This window comes from Salvia hispanica, chromosome 3, assembly GCF_023119035.1.
Source record: "Salvia hispanica cultivar TCC Black 2014 chromosome 3, UniMelb_Shisp_WGS_1.0, whole genome shotgun sequence".
Lineage (NCBI taxonomy): Eukaryota > Viridiplantae > Streptophyta > Magnoliopsida > Lamiales > Lamiaceae > Salvia > Salvia hispanica.
The window spans coordinates 45,496,083-45,515,436 of NC_062967.1; the positions used below are offsets into that span (position 1 = coordinate 45,496,083).

A 19,354-nucleotide genomic window follows, 5' to 3' on the forward strand; every position below is an offset into this window, starting at 1 on the left:
CTATTTCTATATCAATACAAAACAATTTGAAGGTTTATTGGCGCAAAACTTCATAGATTTTACGTGTATGGATCTAGTAAAAAAAGCAGCCACATTCTGAACATTATATTAAGACATTATAAACTCATTGGGCTATTGATGAAGCCCATTTTGTTGAATTACATGGGCCATCGTCAGTTGGGCCCAAACGGAATCCCACGTGCCTGCCCCGTGACCTTCCTCATTTCTGCTACTCTGCACTCTCGTTTCCCAACCATGGCGGACGGCCATTCCTTCAACAATATCTCTCTCGGTGGTCGTGGAGTAATGAAATAGAGAATAAGAAAAAGAAAAGAAAAAAGAGATGAGAGATTTTAATCTCTCTCCCTGAACTCTTTTGGGAACTCTCCATCACACACACACACTTTACGCCATAGACAAACACTCTGCCACACATACACACACACTCACTCTCCGATACACAAACAAGCAGCACCTCCTTCCGGCGATCGCCGCGCCTCCGGCGACCGTGGGAAAACACCTCTCGTCTCTTTCTCTCTGTCTCAACCCCTAACCCCAGCACGAGCACACATAGGCTAGCCCCTCTCTCTGTCTGCGTTCGCCGCCTCATCACCGGATTCCAACGACTCCATAGGCTAGTCTACCTCACATTTGTGTAAGGAGTCTCCCTACATCTTTTATTCATTTAATTTTATCTTCAATTGAAAGTTAGGGTTTATGTACAATTTTTTCTCCAAATTTGAATTTCAGCAAATTAGTTGCAAATCTAATTTGTTTAATGACTAATTAGTTTCCTAAGCATAACTGGGGAGCTGAATTTGGAGAAAAATATAATATTATTATGTGAATATGTTTTAGCTTAGTTTGGGGAATTTGTGTTGCTACTTGGATTTAGCTTGAGGAATTGTCATGCTAGCATAAGATAAATCTTAACAAATTACTAGGAATTACGTATTTTTATTATGAGGTGTTTTGAGACACCCTATAGTTAGAGTTGAATTTGATGATTGATGTTCACAAATCACAATAAATTACACATATGCATATTTGGGAATATACACTACTCCATGTTTAAACTAAAGTTGGGGATGAATTTTGAGTATTGATGCTAGATTATTTTGGTTAGTTTGGAACTCAAGCTATAATTTGATTACAAGACGTTGGTTGGGAATTTGGAGCATGGATAGAATTTTTAGCAAGTTACACATAAATTTAGTACTAACAAAAACTAAAAGAGAACTTGATCTATGCTTTAAATTGTTTTGTGTTGGTTTTATATAAGAAATGCATATTGAAGGTAATCCTACCTTGTGAGATCACGCGAGCAAGGAGATAGCGAAAGAGTAAAGTGATTCCATCGTCAAGGCGCTCTGGATTTTGAGGTAGTGTATTATTCTACATTAGTTCGTAATTCTTGAATTAAGTTTATGTTGTTACATATAAATTGTTGTGTTTTAATTGGTTATGCAAGTTTTCTTGTTCTTTTTGTTTTGTTTAGTAGATTTATTTTTATTATGGGATATTATTCATTTAAAAATTAAAATACCATCAAACTTGTTGGATTCATAACTAAAATACCTAAGGAATGCAAATGAATGCTGCAACTCTGCTCATAGTATAAAATACTATTATACATATGTTTTATATTTTTGTTCAAGATTTTTATTTTAATATTTTATCAAATCAAGTCTTATGTTTTTGTCAATAAAAAAAATATTAAACAAAAACATAAACATTATGATAATTAGAATCAGTTCATATTAAAGTATTTTAATTTATGAATCTAACTAATTCTTGACAGGATTATGGATTTTTTAATGATAAAAGTTCCATAATAAAAATAAATCCCATAATAAAAATAAAATTACTGAACAAAATTTAAAAAAAAGACATCTGCGTTTCATTCTTTACTTGGTGCGTTTGAACAGCAGCAATTGCTGTGATTTTCAACACAGTAGGGGATCTCCTCCCATATACCCTCACCCGTGCCTCTGCCTACTCTCGACTCCCAATCATGGCGGACGGTCATTCGTTCAACAATATCTCTCTCGGTGGTCGAGGAGGAACTGTGAGTGTTTATTTTTGCTCCATTTTGTTCATTGTCAAATTAATTCATCCTTGGTTACTGACTTATTGTTTCCTGTCCTAATTTTGGTGGTTATATACCCTAACCCTAGATTTGCGTTTGTGTGTGTGTTATTTTCGTCGAAAAAGCTGTACGTCCAGTTTGTTCTGTGTTAATCCATATTGTCGTGCCAAAATTAGAGGTATTTATGTTCGTTCTTTTCGTACGAGTGATCAGAATCTGTTGGTTGTTTTAGTGTCACTTACATAAGTACTAGGAGTAATTTGTTCTCTGAGTTGCCTTCTTTGGATAGCCTGTCGAAATGTGATACTTTTTGTGTCAAAACTTTCTGGGTTGATATGAAGAAGTTGAATTGGGAATTTCAAGGTGAATGAACGAGATTTTCCTGTAGAGTTACTTGAACTCTCTAAGGAAAAGATGCAAAAATCGAAACAAAGAAGATGAAAAGTTGAAATTAGCCCTTGCTTTGCTAGTTTTGTAATGTGAATATTAGTTTGTGAGAATCTTGTGTTGTTAGTCTTGTAGTAGTTCTTTTTTTCATTGAAGAAAGGATATTGAGACCTACCCTCCTTTGCAGAATCCTGGACAACTTAAAGTCCACTCAGGTGGGATAATATGGAAGAAACAAGGAGGTGGCAAGGCTGTGGATGTTGATAAATCAGATTTGCTGGGCCTTACATGGATGAAGGTACCTCGATCTAACCAACTTGGAGTTCAAACCAAAGATGGCCTCAACTACAAGTTCACCGGTTTCCGGGATCAGGTGGATATGTTATCTCTTTTCATGTTTATTTCATAACTGGAGCTCACAAGAACATGTAATTCAAGACATTCTTAACTTGCGTCATAACTGGATCAAACTTGCTGTAAGTTAAAAAGATGGAGTATATGGAAAAACTTTTTGGTTTATCGATTTGCGATGCAGTTAAAACTTAAAAGTGATCTGTTTTTACTCTGAATGCATTCTCATCACCACTTTGTCATGCCTCCAATGGGAGGAGTTACATACTCTAAGAATCACTTGGTATGATTACTTGTGCTTGTGGATGCTTTTTGTGCAGGATGTTGCGAGCCTGAATACATTCTTCCAGACCAACTTTTCAGTAACTCCAGAGGAGAAGCAGCTCTCTGTCAGTGGAAAAAATTGGGGAGAAGTTGATTTAAATGGTATCTGTATTGGTCACCTTACGTTTGATATATTCCTTCCGTTTCCATTACGTTGTTTGTCATCGTATAGATATATCTGCCGATGCTCAGTTGTTTCATTTGAAACAATGTCAACATTTTGTCATTTTTTTGCTAGTATGATATCCTATTGTTATCAAATCTTTGGAATCAAGTGAATATGCTTTTTTGATTTATAGATGACTGTTACACCCCTTCGATTCCCAGGGAATACACTTACTTTTCTTGTGGGTAATAAGCAAGCATTCGAGATATCTCTAGCCGATGTAGCACAAACCCAACTTCAAGGGAAAAATGATGTCATGCTGGAATTCCATGTTGATGATACAACTGGTGCCAATGAGGTACTTATAATTCCATGTAATTCGGTATTCATGGTTGTTTGGTGTTATTGCATCTATAGTGATACCTAGAAAATTAGTGTATAAGATTTATCATCAATATAGATTGATTTCTTGTTATTTGGTAGTAGTAATTTGCAAATTTGATAAATCTATTATTTCTTGCAGAAAGACTCATTAATGGAAATAAGTTTCCACATCCCTAATTCAAACACTCAATTTGTTGGTGATGAAAATCGACCTTCTGCTCAGGTATTTCATTTACATGAGTCCCATATGTTGGTTGTCTTTCAGTCATTTCAGTATTAGTAATATACCCTTTTCGCAGGTATTCAGAGACAAGATTGTCTCAATGGCAGATGTTGGAGCAGGAGGGGAAGAAGCTGTTGTTACATTTGACGGGATTGCCATACTTACTCCTAGGTGGGTTACCTTAGTTTCTAGAATAATTTAGAAGAAGTTGCAGACCCGACATCAGTAACTTATCTCTGCTGCAGATTTTCTGACATTAATTTTTGTTCAGGGGACGATACAGTGTCGAACTTCATCTTTCCTTTTTACGTCTCCAAGGACAGGCTAATGACTTTAAAATTCAGTACAGCAGCGTAGTTCGTGTTTTTTGGTTACCTAAGGTACTCTTCTTGCCCTTCTTGAAAATCCTGTATTTGAATGGTATTTGCACATATCACTTTTGGGAAATCTACTGTATTTATTGCAAAATTGTTTCCTCGAATAACGGGAGAGTGCCTATTTCACAAATCATCTCTAATGGTTGATTTAACATTTTTTTTCTTGCAGTTCAACCAACCACACACCTTTGTTGTCGTGACACTTGATCCACCAATTAGGAAGGGCCAAACCTTGTATCCACATATTGTGATGCAGGTTAGTATTTGATAGCTTAATTATTTTACTTCAACATGAAATTTGAGTATTAATTTGAAGTTTTTATGAGATTCTCCTTTTTTAATCTCATCTACAGTTTGAGACTGATGCTATTATGGACACCACTTTATCAATGAGTGAAGACCTTTACAATTCCAAGTACAAAGAAAAGCTTGACCCTGATCACAAGGTAATGACCTACTATTATATTATAGAATGCTGATTCACCAGTTGATCCTTGAAGATGATTCACTGGATCTCAAACTGCTTTCTTCACAATTGTATTATAAAGTAGGTTGTCCATACCACATTTGCCTTATATTCCTCTCAATAACTTTATTTCATCTTTACTGGATCCTCTGTCGCCATGGAGGCCTTCCATTTTGTCTGCTTGGGAAGCTCAGAGAAAATATGCCATGACATCATATTTTTGTTCAAATTTCAGGGACTCATCCATGAGGTCTTCATTACTATACTGCGTGGATTGTCTGGTGCCAAAGTCACCAAACCAGGAAAATTCCGCAGTAGTCAGGATGGTTATGCTGTCAAGTCATCACTCAAAGCTGAAGATGGGGTTCTCTATCCTCTTGAAAAGAGCTTTTTCTTTTTACCTAAGCCACCCACTCTAATTCTTCATGAGGAGGTACTGTATGTAGATATCTTTTGGGCTTCTTTACCATGTTTGGATAAAATGGCACCTGAAAACTCTTCTGTCCAATATACTTAGATTGACTATGTGGAGTTTGAGAGGCATACTGCTGGAGGTTCAAACATGCATTATTTTGATTTTCTCATCAGACTTAAGACTGAGCAGGAGCATCTTTTCAGAAATATTCAAAGAAATGAGTATCACAATCTCTTTCAATTTGTCCAGTGAGTGCCTCTTGCTTGTTACCTTCTTATTATCTGATTGAAGTTCATTAGTGAAGTTGGTCATAACTTGGTGTCTGATATTATGATTTTTCAGAGAGAAAGGTTTGAAGATTATGAATTTCAATGCGGGAAGTGTCCCAAATGCCGAAGGAGTTGCAGCTGTTTTGCAGAGTGATATTGATGATGCTGTTGATCCACATCTCGAGAGAATCAGGAACCAAGCAATTGGAGATGAGAGTGATGAGGAGGTGCAGTGTCTATTTCCTTTTTCCTGTCTCTGAAGTACATCACGTGCAGATATTTGCAAAATGCAACTACAAACTACAATTATATTCTGATTGAATCATTCATCACTTAATGTACAAACTTAACCACAGGATGAAGATTTTGTTATTGATAAAGACGATGGTGGCTCCCCCACTGATGACTCCGGGGGAGATGACTCTGATGCTAGTGATAGCGGAGGGGAGAAAGAGGTGACATCTCTCTCAGTCTTATGAGTACATTTTTTATTTAGATTTGAATATTGAATATGGAGCCCGGCATGAATATATGGTGTGGTCCAGGCAACACCGAAAAAGAAGCCCAAGAAGGAACCTTCTGCTGTGAAGGCGTCATCTAGTAGGAAAAAGACTAAAGATGATGATGATGATGGAAAGAAGAAGAAACAAAAGAAGAAAAAGGATCCAAATGCCCCCAAGAAAGCAATGAGTTCCTTCATGTTCTTTTCTCAAGCCGAAAGAGAGGTTTGTACAGCCTAAATATACACAAGTTTGTTTGAATATGTGTCTGTAATTGTGCCCTTAACTCAATTTGTGTGCAATTTGATGCAGGATGTGAAGAAGACTAATCCAGGAATTGCGTTTACAGAAGTAGGAAAAGTACTAGGAGAAAGATGGAATAAGATGACTGGTATTTACCATATTCCACTTTCTACATAGCATTTCTTTTTACGAGCCCAAGGCTGACGCTATTGTGTCTGCAGCGGAGGAGAAGGCTCCATATGAAGCAAAAGCCCGAGCTGACAAGAAACGCTACGGTGATGAGATCAGTGGCTATAAGAATCCACAGCCGATGGAAGTTGACTCACCAGATGGATCTGACACCTCTTAGAGTTCCATCGCTGACAAACTGTCCGAGGTTTCATAAGCCTTCAGTAGCTGATAAATGTGTCATTCTTGTTACAAATATCTGTGATGTGGCTAATTTAACCATGTTGATGCATGTGCTTATACAAAATTTTATTATGTGCAACATTACCTGCTTCGACTGGCCATATATGAGATTTAAGTCTGGGAGTGGGATATATATGATTCCAGCACTCCCACACCATCTTCAATTTTCAATATGCAAAAATAAACAAGGGAAGAATATATTAATAAAAAGTCCAAAGACTCTGAATTAACAATGTATCCATGCAATATAAATTCAAATTTTGATAGTTAGATTACAAAAATGAAAGTTAAATAAATTCCCTGATTTGCCGCGGAGGACAAGCTGGCCATTCGCTGATTTAATATATATATATATAGGGTAGCATTAAATTCCTTTTACCCCTTTAGATACTATTTCCTTCTTAATCACATCCATTAGATTAGTATAATGGATGGACTAGATGAAGCCTCACAAAATCATCCTGTGTTGCATTATTAGGTTCATTCTGTGCATTATATGGGTAAAATTGTAAAACAGCCATGAATTAAAACGGCAGGAGCGAGATTTCAGCGAGATTTTCATAGACCTTCCATCTACCCACTCTCTCTCTCACTCCTCAAACCCACGATTCAACATCGTCTCCCCTAATTCCCCCCTCCCCAATTTCCAAACCCTAGCCGCCACTCCAAGCCACCGGAAATCAACAATTACACGGAGAAGAGAATTCTGTCAGATTTTTCTCACTCGCTCGACGCAACAACGTTTTAATCGGTGGAAGACTTGCAATCAACAACAAGGTAGGGTTCCTGATTTTGGGTTTTTCAATTGGGTTTTTCTTCAGTATTGATTGATTAGTTTGCTAAATCGGAGCAACTACACGGAGAAGACGAATTCTGCCGGATTTTGCTCACTCGCTCGACGCAGCAACGTTTTAATCGGTGGAAGACTTGCAATCAATAACAAGGTAGGGTTCCTGATTTTTGGTTTTTCAATTGGGGTTTTATTCTCTGTTGTAACAAATTCATTATATATACCGTTTGTTACATTATTGAACTCTATCTGCTGCATCATTTAGATCTGCCATTGTGGTAGATTTAATTTATGCTACATTATATGGACTTGTTGGTACATAACTGATTTGCATGAAAAATGAAATAGCATTTGGTAATTTTTTTTATTTTTTTCCTTGAATCATCTACTTTAACTTGACTATATTGAAGTTAATAGTTAATTACTGCTTTACAATTGGGTATTGCTCGATTTTTGAGGAAGTCTTATTGTGTTGTAGTTCCTGGTCTGTATCACAGAACAAACAATGTCTAAGAGAGGAAGACTGTTCAAAAGCCAACCAACCCAGAATGCAGGTGAGCAATGTAATGGAGTAGTTGTACATTGTGGTAGGCGGTTGTGTACATTATGTTATTTTTATATGGTGAAACTATTGGTTGCATAGTATGCAATTAATTCTATTGAATTTTCTGTGCCCCCAAGTTGTGTTGTTGCGTTGGAGTGGATGTTTTAGTTCGTTTGTGCATTATTTGATTGCTTTCGTACATTATTTGCTTGCTTTTGTACATTATTGTTAATGTCGTGTCTAATAATCCTATTTATTATAGTTGTGATGTACGACTATATTTATTTAATGTATATTTCTTACTGAGTAATGTACGAATATAGTATTTTAATATATGTTTTTCTGATTCCGTTTGTGATCAGATGGGCCACCATGATTCGAGAAACTCTACAACACTGAAAGATATAGAGAATGACAAGGAGAAGCATACGTGGAAGAGAAAATATTGACATTTTTTAGTTTGTTTTCAAGATATATTGTTTTTTATACTTGCTTTAAGTCGTACGTTATTTAGTAGTTAAGTATTACATTGTTTTGGAGTTGATCTACTTTATAATTTTATCTCTACTATTATTATATTATAAGTTTACTATATACGTTTGACCCATGGATTGGTAAATCCAAAGGGCATAAATTCAAGTTCTTTGTAACATTATTCTCTGTAATCAGTACATTATTCACTGTTACGAATGTACATTATTAGATACTATTGGTACATTATTTACTGTACCAAATCTAAATCAAATATTAAAAAATAAAATTTAATTCATATGGTGGTACTATACCCTAGTCCCATGGGTTGCTAAACTCAAGGGGAGTGATTCAAACTCTCTGCCCTTTGTGATGGTTCCGTTTGTGAGTGGGTACTACAACTTAGTCCCATGGATTGCTAAACTCAAAGGGCATGAATTCAATTTCCTATCAACATTATTCTGTTCAATTTGTACATTATTCACTGATCCATGCACATTATTAGATAATATTGGTACATTATTTACTGTACCAAATCTTAAACGCATTAAAAATTGAAATTTAATTCATGTGGTGGTGTTATAGCCTAGCTAGCAACCCATTGGGAATGATTCAAACTCTCTGCCCTTTTGTGATGGTTCCGTTTATGAGTGGGTACTACAACCTAGCCCCATGGATTGCTAAACCCAAAGGGCATGAATTCAATTTCCTTTCAACATTATTCTCTTCAGTCTGTACATTATTCAATGATCCGTGCACATTATTAAATACTATTGGTACATTATATACTGTACCAAATCTTAAATGCATTAAAAAATAAAATTTAATTCATGTTTATGTTGCTATAACCTAGCCCCATGGGTTGTTAAACCCAAGGGGAATGATTCAAACTCTTTGTGCTTGGTGATGGTTTGGTTTGTGAGTGGGTACTAAAACCCCATTGATTGCTGACCCAAAGGGTATGGATTCAACTCTCACCAATCATTAAATACTTACACAAGTACATCATTTAGTATTACACACGTACATTATACGCCACTTGACGTACATTATTTAGTTCTACTTAGCCTAAACATTATTCCCTGAATCATGTACTTAATTCAACAATGAATTTTGATGTATGAGTTAGTAATATGCCCTAGCCCTATGGATTGTTAAATCCTATGGTAATGGCTCTAACTCCCTTTTAGTAGTCAAGGTTTTGTTAGTGAGTTAGTACTATACCCTAGCCCCATAGATTGCTAAACCCTTTTGAGAATGGATTTAACTTCTGTCACACATTAAACTCATTGTAATCTACATTATTCAAAGACGACATATACATTATACAACTATAATCGTACATTAATACAATCTGCATTATACGCTTAACATTGTACATTATTTGTCGAAAATTTACAAGCTATAACTTACGAAAAAAACACGAAAATCTGTAAATGTCAGATGGATTTCATGAAAATAAAACGATAATTGATGCAAAATAATAGTAAATACAAGAACGAACTAATCATAAACAAATACAGAAAACCATTGATGTCAATTACACGACTAATACAATAACTTTCTACCAAAATTTATCAATAATTCTCGAAATCGATGAAAGAATTAATTAAATGACTTTCTTCCATTGTTGAAAAAACCGAAAGGAATCGAGGGACACCACCAAATTTTGGAAAAGAAGAAAGGGAAATGAACGACTTCTCTCACTGATCGGTATATTTCGAGAAGAAATATAAACCCAGAATTCTTCGATTTAGAAAAGAGAGAAAAGATTAGGAATGAGAATGTCATCAATGGAGAACTCACGCTGAAAGTTTAGGGAGAGAAGAATGATTTCAGTGTGTAATCGTGAAAAATAATTGCTGTAATCTTTAATAGAGATAATTAAGGGAATTACCATAACAAACTAATTAGTGTATACTCAATTTTACCTTTTCGATTTTTTTAAATAATATAATTAAATACATGTGGCACTATTTTCAGCCATTAGATCTTGAAAATGGATGGTCGAGATTGAGAAGGAAATAGAACAAAAGATAGAAAAAGTATATGAATACATCCCTCTCTATATATATATATATATATATATATTTTATTACTATTGGTCGTGTATTCGATAGTTGATGCCTTGCCAACACATATTTTGTTGACAATATATATATGTGATTGGTTTAGGACGTCGATAACCTTCAAGGATGACAAATGGATGTGTACCCTAGACTCCAGATTGGTAATTTTTTTTAAAATTGGAAACATAGACATAAATTTATACTAGTACAATTTAAAAAAATAATTTATCCCAAAATCTATACTCTAGCAGACATAAACATAGACATAAAGTATAGTCTACTATACTTTATCTATGTGGTTTTTCCCACTTTCAAAAGAATCAAATCAAAATCGATACCTGCAGCATGCCACATAATTAGAGCATAATAACATATGCAAAGGAAAAGGGTATATGCTTTAATTTTGCATAAATTTCAAGGCATAGCTATTATTTTATTTGCTTATTGATTGGTAAATGTAGTTAAACGACAAACTGATTCAGTGGTTTAATGTACTCCATGAAGCATCAATTCAAGATGGAGAGTTGTATCATCGTGTTTTTGAATTAATATATTAATATCTCTCGCTCCACAGTGCCCAATAAGACATTATATATGTGACTAAAATGTCTACTAAACTGCAATCTCTAAAATACTTATCCTTTTGTATCGTGGGTATTGGTAAATAATTATATACTAGTAGTATATTTCAATAAATACGTGTGTATAGAGGTGTGTATAGAGGAGTGATCAAGGTCTAACTAATTTTAAGTGTATAACTAGAGAATAAATTTCAGTTACTCATTATCTTAATCTAATGACTAAATTAAGCATTCATTTTCTATTAATAAAAATTGCAGGGGATAATTTGAGAAATCAACTTTGTTCCATATTCTCACATACACATCACATTCATGCATACTCTCTCTCTTTCTCTCTCTCTCTCTCTCTCCATGAAGGAGGTGGAGGAACACGAATCAACCTCCTCTCCGGCGACGCCCTCCTCCACCGGCTTCCTCTTGCAGCTGCCTCCCCCTGTCATCTCATCTATGTGGCCCACCGGCTGCGTCATCGTCACTTCCTGCTCCCCTTCAACCTCCTACCGCTTCGTCTTCATCTCCGGAGTGACGTAATAGGCTTCCAAATAAAACGTGCTTAAAGTGAAGTATTTCATGCTTAGAGCGAAGTGAAGTGTTTGTGGTCCATGCTTATTGTGCATTGTTTTTTCAGTTCAGTGAAGTAAAACGTACTTAAAGTGAAGTATTCCATGTTTAGAGTGAAGTGTTTGTGATTTGTGCTTATGGTGCACTATTTTTTCATCTTAGTGAAGTAAATTGTGCATAGAGTGAAGTATTCTATGGTTAGAGTGAAGTATTCCATGCTTAGAATGAAGTCTTTGTGATCCTTGCTTATAGTGCACTGTTTTTTCAGTTCAGTGAAGTAAAACGTGCTTAAAGTGAAGTATTTCATGTTTAGAGTGAGTGTTTGTGATTTGTGCTTATGGTGCACTATTTTTTCATCTCAGTGAAGTAAATTGTGCATATAGTGATTAGAGTGAAGTATTTCATGCTTAGAGTGAAGTCTTTGTGATCCTTGCTTATAGTGCACTGTTTTTTCAGTTCAGTGAAGTAAAACGTGCTTAAAGTGAAGTAATTCATGTTTAGAGTGAAGTGTTTGTGATCATGCTTATAGTGCACTATTTTTCATTTCAATGAAATAAGACGTTCTTAGAGTGTAGTATTCCATGATTAGAGTGAAGTGTTTGTGATCAACATATATGTACGCTATAAGGCATTCAAACATCACTATAAGGTATTGAAACATCACTATAAAGCATATTCACAGTACAAGTATTCAATTATTAAAAAAAATAGCTTGTAAAAATCATCTGAAACTACATAGCTATGAACTAAATAAATAAAAAAAGAATTTAACATAAGAATATTAATGTAAGTTATGAACTGACTATTGAATTTGAATGAATCGAATATGTTTACGGTGAACGAAATGACACATGTTATTAACTATATCACATTCTATAAAGTTTGCAATCATTTTTTCACATTTATGTCCATGTTTTTGCTACAATCTTCATAATGCCTTGATGTTGCCATGGAGTTAGTCAATGACTCATGGTTCATCTTCAACAACATTAATGCGCTGCAATACTTTGATCTTAACCTCTGATTCAGTTGCTCTATACCCTTCTCTTCGTCTTTCTTTATGTATATATGTAGCTTTCGAAAGATTAACACAAAGTCCTATCATTTAAAGAAAGTAAAAAAAGATTAATATCAACATTCAACATAAAGCCAAAATAATTCACTGTAATAAGTATATACTTCACTGTGATCATAATATACTTCACTGTGATCATAATATACTTCACTCAAATGGAAAAACAGTACATTCACATGTTATTATACTAGTTCACTGTAAACAAAATATACTGCACTATAAGCATAATATACATCACTTAAATGCAAAATAGTACACTCATGTGCCAATATAGTTCACTATAAAAACAACATACTTTAATACAAGCACAATTTACATCACTCAAATGTCAAAATAGTATACTCACATGTCAATATATTTCACTATAAACACAATATACATAACTCATATGTCAACTCACATGTTAATATACTAGTTCATTATAAACACAATACTAATTCACTATAAACATAGTATACTTCACCGTAAGCATAATATACTTCATCAAGTTCCAATCGTGATTCTTTTCATCCCTGCAGATCTCTCTCTCTCTAGAAAGACTATGCATAAGAATAAGATTAGTGTGTGTAAATGTGTATTTTTTTTCATTCCCGTAATTCACAATTATAGTTTGAAGCACAGTTGCAATAGAGACATAAACATATATACTTTTATCCAATCAGTGTAGTAAGTATATACATATATATAGAGAGAGAGAGCTAACAGTCACCGCTAATGGTTATATGATCCCAACCGAAAACAACAATGGCTATACCACCACCGATCTCTCTCCTAACGCCACTCCAGCGAGACCCTTCGCCGCAAACATTCCATGGCCCAGCCCTACCCCAACGTTGGCGTAAATGATGACTAGATGTTGAAAATTAGCGGGAAGTAAGAGAAGCAGCTGAAATGAGAAACAGAGATAGAGGAAACGGAGGAACCCTAGGTTTCCATTGAGAGAAGAGAGTGGAAAAGAAGAAGCGCAGTGGGTTATGGCGAAACGATGCATTTTTCAAAATGAGTGTAATTGATTTTAACCCTAATTTTTGTAAATGACTATTTTGCCCCCGCCTTATTATAATGAACTAGTTCATTCTTATAATGAAGTAAAATCTGGGACAATTTCAAAAGCATATGTTAAATATCAACCCTTAATTTTCTTGATCGTGTGGCTGAGATTTATTCTCTAGTTATATATTTAAGGGATGGTTGTCCTATATCACTACTCTTTGTACATAAATTCTTTGTTAAATGCTTATGAAATAAAGTATTAATCCATCATATATATCTAGCACACTCTTATCGCAATTTGAGTTACACATATGCTTAACTTAGAAGAATAATTTAAAAGGTTATAGTAATACATAGGTTGCCAGAATCTAAATAGTATAGTTGAGCAAGTATATGCTTTGATTGGATCCAAAACATGAGGTATTAAGACTGGTAAAAGATTAAAGATGCCTTTAACGTTTAACCCCTTTTAGGATGAGTTGCTTCTGGTATTGAAGTAGGATATTCTCAGTTGAGATTAACATTTGCGATTAATAAATACAAAGGGCATAATACTTGCATTTATGGAACCTCAATCTAGAATCATATGCTCTTTTTCAGATCAGAATTATAGCAATTATAATCATTTCACAAGGGTATATTACTCGGCAATTGGCATCGTGGGATAACAAATTCGAATAAATAATTGATAACCAAAGTTGGACTGAATATATTGGTGGATTTTAAGAATTATTGGAAATTGTTTTATGAGATGTGGGAAAATATATAATGATAAATACGTAATTGTTAATTACAGGTTACACTGACTTTGAACAGTGTAATAAAATTATACTACTACTAAGCAGGGTTTTGATTTTCATGCAATTTGTAATTTTGAAGAACCTTTTAGTTGGAATCACATTGCGTCAGGCCATGAAAAATTGCCAAACCGCCCAAAAATATATTGGCAAAATCAAGAACTAGGAATTTACAACAAAAGTTAAAAGGAAAAAGTGTTCTAGTTAAGATTATAGAAGTCCAACAAAACTGATTCGAATCGCATGTATGAAATGAATGGCATCACACGTGTATTAATAAATTATAATCCAATCTGCTAAAGTAGAACTTGGCAAAATTTGAACAGAACAATTGAAGAAAGAAGCAAAAATTCTATGATATATAATGTTATAGCTTGTGTTCCCTTTGAAAACACGCAGTCACTAAAATATGATAGTTCCCCAAAAAACCGTGTTTCGACCATATCGGAAACTTCCTCAATTAAAAAAGTAAAAGCCATATATTACTAATTCCTAATTCTCAATTAAAAATAAACATATACTAATACTAATTTTATTATTACAACAGCCTAATGAAATTTCACCACGTGCGAAAAAACGAGCCCCGAGCCACTTAGCTATCTTCCCAACGTGAATATATGTTAGTTACAAACCAAAATTATTATTACAACGACCACCTATTCTTGTTTTCCCTAGGTAAATTAATAAAGTTCACACCTTTTCAAAGTGCGACAATTCGAATTAACACACGCCTTATGATCTGGCTGCTCTACTTACAGAGCAAAACAAACTACTCCTATGCAAAAATGGACCTCGCAATCTTTGCAACAACCTTTTCAATGCAGGCTGCTTGTCCGAACAAGGCGATTCTCCGGGGAGATCACACTTTCCTTATACCTTCCAAGTGGGAAGAAGAGCATAGGATATAATATAAACAGAATGTGCTGTCTCCATGGCCATCAATCAAGATTCCTTTTTTTCTTCTCCGTATATAATGGGATCTCACCCCTCTCCACTCCTTCACTCACTACCTATCTGCATTGTCCCAAAATGGTCAAGTTCTCAAAGCAGTTTGAGGGGCAGTTGGTTCCTGAATGGAAAGAAGCCTTTGTGGATTACTGCCATCTAAAAAAGGCCGTCAAGAAAATACAACTACTCGATGACCAAAACGCTAACAACACCAACAAACACGACACTTCCTTTTCCAAACGCATCATGTCTTCTTTCAGAAACAAGAAGAGACAGCCAAGGGTCATTCAAGTACTTTTTCTGTGCCTTCTTCATCTCAGAGATGATAGTCTGACTCATTTTTCGAAGCCTTTTCTCTGATTCTGCACCATGTTTTAGGTTCACCGCTCGGCTAGCAAGACAGACATGTACGAGACTGAGCTGCTGGAGCAGGTGGCTGACACGGATGCAGCAGGCGAGTTCTTTGCTTGTTTGGATCTCCAACTCAACAAAGTGAACCAGTTTTACAGAACAAAGGAGAAGGAGTTTCTTGAGAGGGGAGAGTCGTTGTTGAAGCAAATGGAGATTCTCATTGAGCTCAAGGCCGCTGTGAAGCAGCATCAACGGGCTAAAGGGCCTTCGTCTCAGGACTTGAAGGAGGAGGAGTCGATTTCTGGCACTATTTCATGTGGTATGAAGCAGATTTTTCTCTGTATTTGGCATAATCTATAAATGCATTTTGTCACTTATTAGTACTAATGAATTAGTCGCGATGATTTTGATCACTGCAGCTCCTTATTTATCAAATTCATTCTGTTTGCTAATAGATGAGGAGTCCATCAAATATGCAGCAGCTACGGAGCCAGGGTTGGAGAATGTAACCGGAGAGTTTGACAGAGATGATATGAAATCGTCTGAATCACCCAAGTCAGGTGAACTTGGAAGATCAATGAGAATGAAGCAAGGGGATGGGAAGCTTAAGTCCATCTCCAACTGCGTAATCAACTGCCAAGGGAAGAACTTGAGAATCAACATTCCTGTCACGAATCCAGCCCGCACATTTTCAGCTATCAGTTACTTGTTGTGGGATGATTTGGTGAACCAGTCGTCGAAGAAAGGTAGTCCAGGGAGAAACAGGCTGCATATTAACAAGAAAAAGCTTCATCATGCAGAAAAGATGATTAGGGGTGCCTTCGTTGATCTCTACAAAGGATTAGGCTACCTCAAAACTTATAGGTGTGATCTCAATTCTCTATACATTTCTGCCTTTCGATAAGTGATAGCTTCTTATGCTCTTAGAAATTGAGATTTGTCCTTTTAATTCTTTCAGGAACTTGAACATGCTTGCTTTTGTGAAGATTTTGAAGAAAGTTGACAAAGTAAGCATATATACGCAGCCAATCTTCATCCTTTTTTTCACAATTTCTCATGCTGCTCATTTTGACTGACGAAACTTCCACGTTGCTTTCTCAGGTGACAAACAAACAAGTTCTTCCCATTTACTTAAAAGTGGTGGAGAGCTCCTTCTTCAACAGTTCAGACAAGGTGATAAACATATCTAAAAACTAGCATTTGTGTGTGTGTGTGAAATGGTGAAGAAAAGCAACAGTCTTGTAATCATAAGCATTGCGATTGGAAGATGATTAGATGTGGGGTCTGTGGCTTTTCTTCTCTAGTTTGCAATTGCCTAGATTTCTAATCATGAATCCTAGATTTTCTTGTCTCACACTAGTGAAAATTTATTTACTGTGACAGGCACTGAAATTAGCAGATGAGGTTGAGGAGATTTTTGTCAAGCATTTTGCTGAAGAGGATAAAAGAAAGGCCATGAAGTACCTTAGGCCGACTCAGCGTACAGAGTCACATGCTGTCACCTTTTTTATTGGTGAGTTTACTGCTACAAATCCAAGCTGAAAAAATTGGTATCACATAAAAACAGTTTCCAAGATAATGTTAAAAATGTTGCATCTTTGATCATGTGTTATTCCTAAATGATAATGAATCCAAGATTAAGATTTTCTTTAGAATGTGAAACTGTCAAAACACTGTATAGAAGACAGATCTGATCCATTGTTTTGTCTTTTCAACGACCAGGATTATTCGCTGGGGGCTTCGTAGCACTCTTCATAGGATATGTTATCATGGCTCATATTACAGGAATGTATCGATCTAAATCAGACACGGTGTACATGGAAACAGTCTATCCTGTGCTCAGGCAAGTGCACGCCTCGTTATGTAGATTCATGTCATGCATGTTTGAGACCATTATGTCTGAGAGGCATTATTTGTTCCAACATTGTGCAGCATATTCAGCTTATTTTTTCTGCATCTCTTTCTGTTTGGGTGCAACATCTTCGCGTGGAGAAAGACGCGTATAAACTACAGCTTCATCTTCGAACTTTGCCCCACAAAGGAGCTCAAGTACAGAGATGTGTTCTTGATTTGCACCTCATCAATGGCTGCTGTAGTCGGAGTCTTGTTTGTCCATTTATTGCTTGTCGAAAAGGGCTACTCCTACACTCAAGTCCAAGCCATCCCCGGCCTTCTTTTTCTGGTAGCTTTCGACTACATAACAATGTCCCAAAACCAATACTGGAACCACTTTTCTTGAACAAGTACTTCAATCATCATATCTCTTGCAGGCTTTCATTGTAGTCCTGATCTGTCCCTTCAACGTGATCTACAAGTCAAGTCGCTACCGGTTGCTATCTGTGATAAGAAACATCGTGTTATCGCCTCTGTATAAGGTCTTGATGCTAGACTTCTTCATGGCTGATCAACTATGTAGCCAGGTAATTAATCAAGCTCACTGATCAATCAATTAAGCTAATGCAGATGAATTATTCTTGACAGCTGATTGGTCTGTTTCTTTGTTGTTGATCAGGTCCCGACACTCAGAAACATCGAGTACATAGCATGCTACTACATAACTGGGAGCTACAAAACTCAGGACTACAACTACTGCACTAGCACAACATACTACAAAGACTTGGCTTATGCAGTTTCATTTCTGCCTTATTACTGGAGAGCCCTGCAGGTATAGTACATCGCATAAATTCGATCTTTTTTAAGGTTGTTATTAGCGCCTAAACGACATGTTATCATTCTCAGTGTGCCCGGCGTTGGTTTGATGAGGGGCACAAGAGCCATCTCCTCAACCTAGGGAAGTATGTGTCTGCAATGCTAGCCGCAGGAGCCAAAATGGCGTACGAGAAGGAAAAGACAGCCGGATGGCTCTGCCTCGTCGTGATCATGTCCAGCGCTGCAACCGTGTATCAGCTCTACTGGGACTTTGTCAAGGACTGGGGCCTACTCCAGTTCAACTCCAAGAATCCATGGCTGAGAGATGAGCTCGTGCTTCGCCACAAGTTCATCTACTATTTCTCTTTGGTCAGTACACAAATCATACATGGAATCTATTCCTCCAAATGAAAAAAAAGATTCTTGATAAATGGCCATGATTGAGAATATTTTGTTGATGGTGCAGGGGTTGAACCTAGTGCTCAGGCTAGCTTGGTTGCAGACAGTTTTTCACTACAACTTTGAAAAGGTCGACTATAGAGTTACCATGCTGTTTTTAGCAGCACTTGAGGTTGTAAGAAGAGGGCAGTGGAATTTTTACAGGTGATTTTTTTCTTCATGCAAGATTCTGATGGTGATTCATGTTAAAGATCCTAATTTTTTTTCTTTGGTTGATTGATTAGGTTGGAGAATGAGCATCTGAATAATGCAGGCCATTTTAGAGCTGTGAAGACAGTGCCACTGCCTTTTCATGAGGTGGATGATCAAGATTGAAAACCAGAGCAATTTGGTAGAAGAATTATGCTACTATATGTGCACTTGTTTGCAAGTAGATAATGTTGTCTACATTTTTTGGTCCAGTACACAGATAAATGTACATACTCTACTTTACAACAATGGTCTTCCACATTGATCTTTACATAGCTTTACCATTTTGTCAGGTCAGTTTCAATAATGTTTGTAGACTAGGACATGGTAAT

General features: G+C 36.0%; 2 protein-coding genes and 1 long non-coding RNA gene across 6 annotated transcripts; all 3 read left to right on the top strand.

The window, feature by feature from the left end:
* The first annotated feature begins 175 nt into the window (after nt 1-175).
* LOC125215188 (FACT complex subunit SSRP1-like) lies at nt 176-6,626 on the top strand. Of its 3 annotated transcripts, none has more exons than XM_048116532.1 (18): nt 176-655; nt 1,298-1,382; nt 1,956-2,068; nt 2,664-2,849; nt 3,148-3,253; nt 3,479-3,615; nt 3,781-3,864; nt 3,941-4,035; nt 4,136-4,244; nt 4,411-4,497; nt 4,595-4,687; nt 4,943-5,140; nt 5,225-5,370; nt 5,465-5,618; nt 5,748-5,846; nt 5,937-6,116; nt 6,204-6,282; nt 6,356-6,626. In XM_048116532.1, exons 3-18 carry the CDS (start codon nt 2,015-2,017, stop codon nt 6,481-6,483), a joined length of 1,935 nt encoding a protein of 644 aa, XP_047972489.1. In that variant the 5' UTR covers nt 176-655; nt 1,298-1,382; nt 1,956-2,014; the 3' UTR covers nt 6,484-6,626. The 3 variants fall into 3 exon arrangements, with proteins under 3 accessions (XP_047972489.1, XP_047972486.1, XP_047972487.1); XM_048116529.1 differs by having other exon boundaries at nt 177-655; nt 1,929-2,068; XM_048116530.1 differs by having other exon boundaries at nt 177-655; nt 1,932-2,068.
* Nucleotides 6,627-7,112: 486 nt separating this feature from the next.
* LOC125211204 lies at nt 7,113-8,421 on the top strand. 2 transcript variants are annotated; one of them, XR_007174478.1, is made up of 4 exons: nt 7,113-7,322; nt 7,396-7,489; nt 7,814-7,889; nt 8,242-8,421. It is a non-coding gene; the product is annotated as an uncharacterized LOC125211204 (long non-coding RNA). The 2 variants fall into 2 exon arrangements; XR_007174477.1 differs by having other exon boundaries at nt 7,113-7,489.
* Nucleotides 8,422-15,455: 7,034 nt separating this feature from the next.
* LOC125210321 (phosphate transporter PHO1 homolog 1-like) lies at nt 15,456-19,268 on the top strand. Its single transcript, XM_048109881.1, has 13 exons — nt 15,456-15,665; nt 15,753-16,044; nt 16,181-16,589; nt 16,684-16,732; nt 16,827-16,898; nt 17,109-17,238; nt 17,448-17,568; nt 17,658-17,907; nt 17,996-18,145; nt 18,238-18,390; nt 18,465-18,743; nt 18,841-18,977; nt 19,058-19,268. The coding sequence occupies exons 1-13, from the start codon at nt 15,456-15,458 to the stop codon at nt 19,146-19,148; spliced, it is 2,343 nt and encodes a 780-aa protein (XP_047965838.1). The 3' UTR covers nt 19,149-19,268.
* Nucleotides 19,269-19,354: the final 86 nt, after the last annotated feature.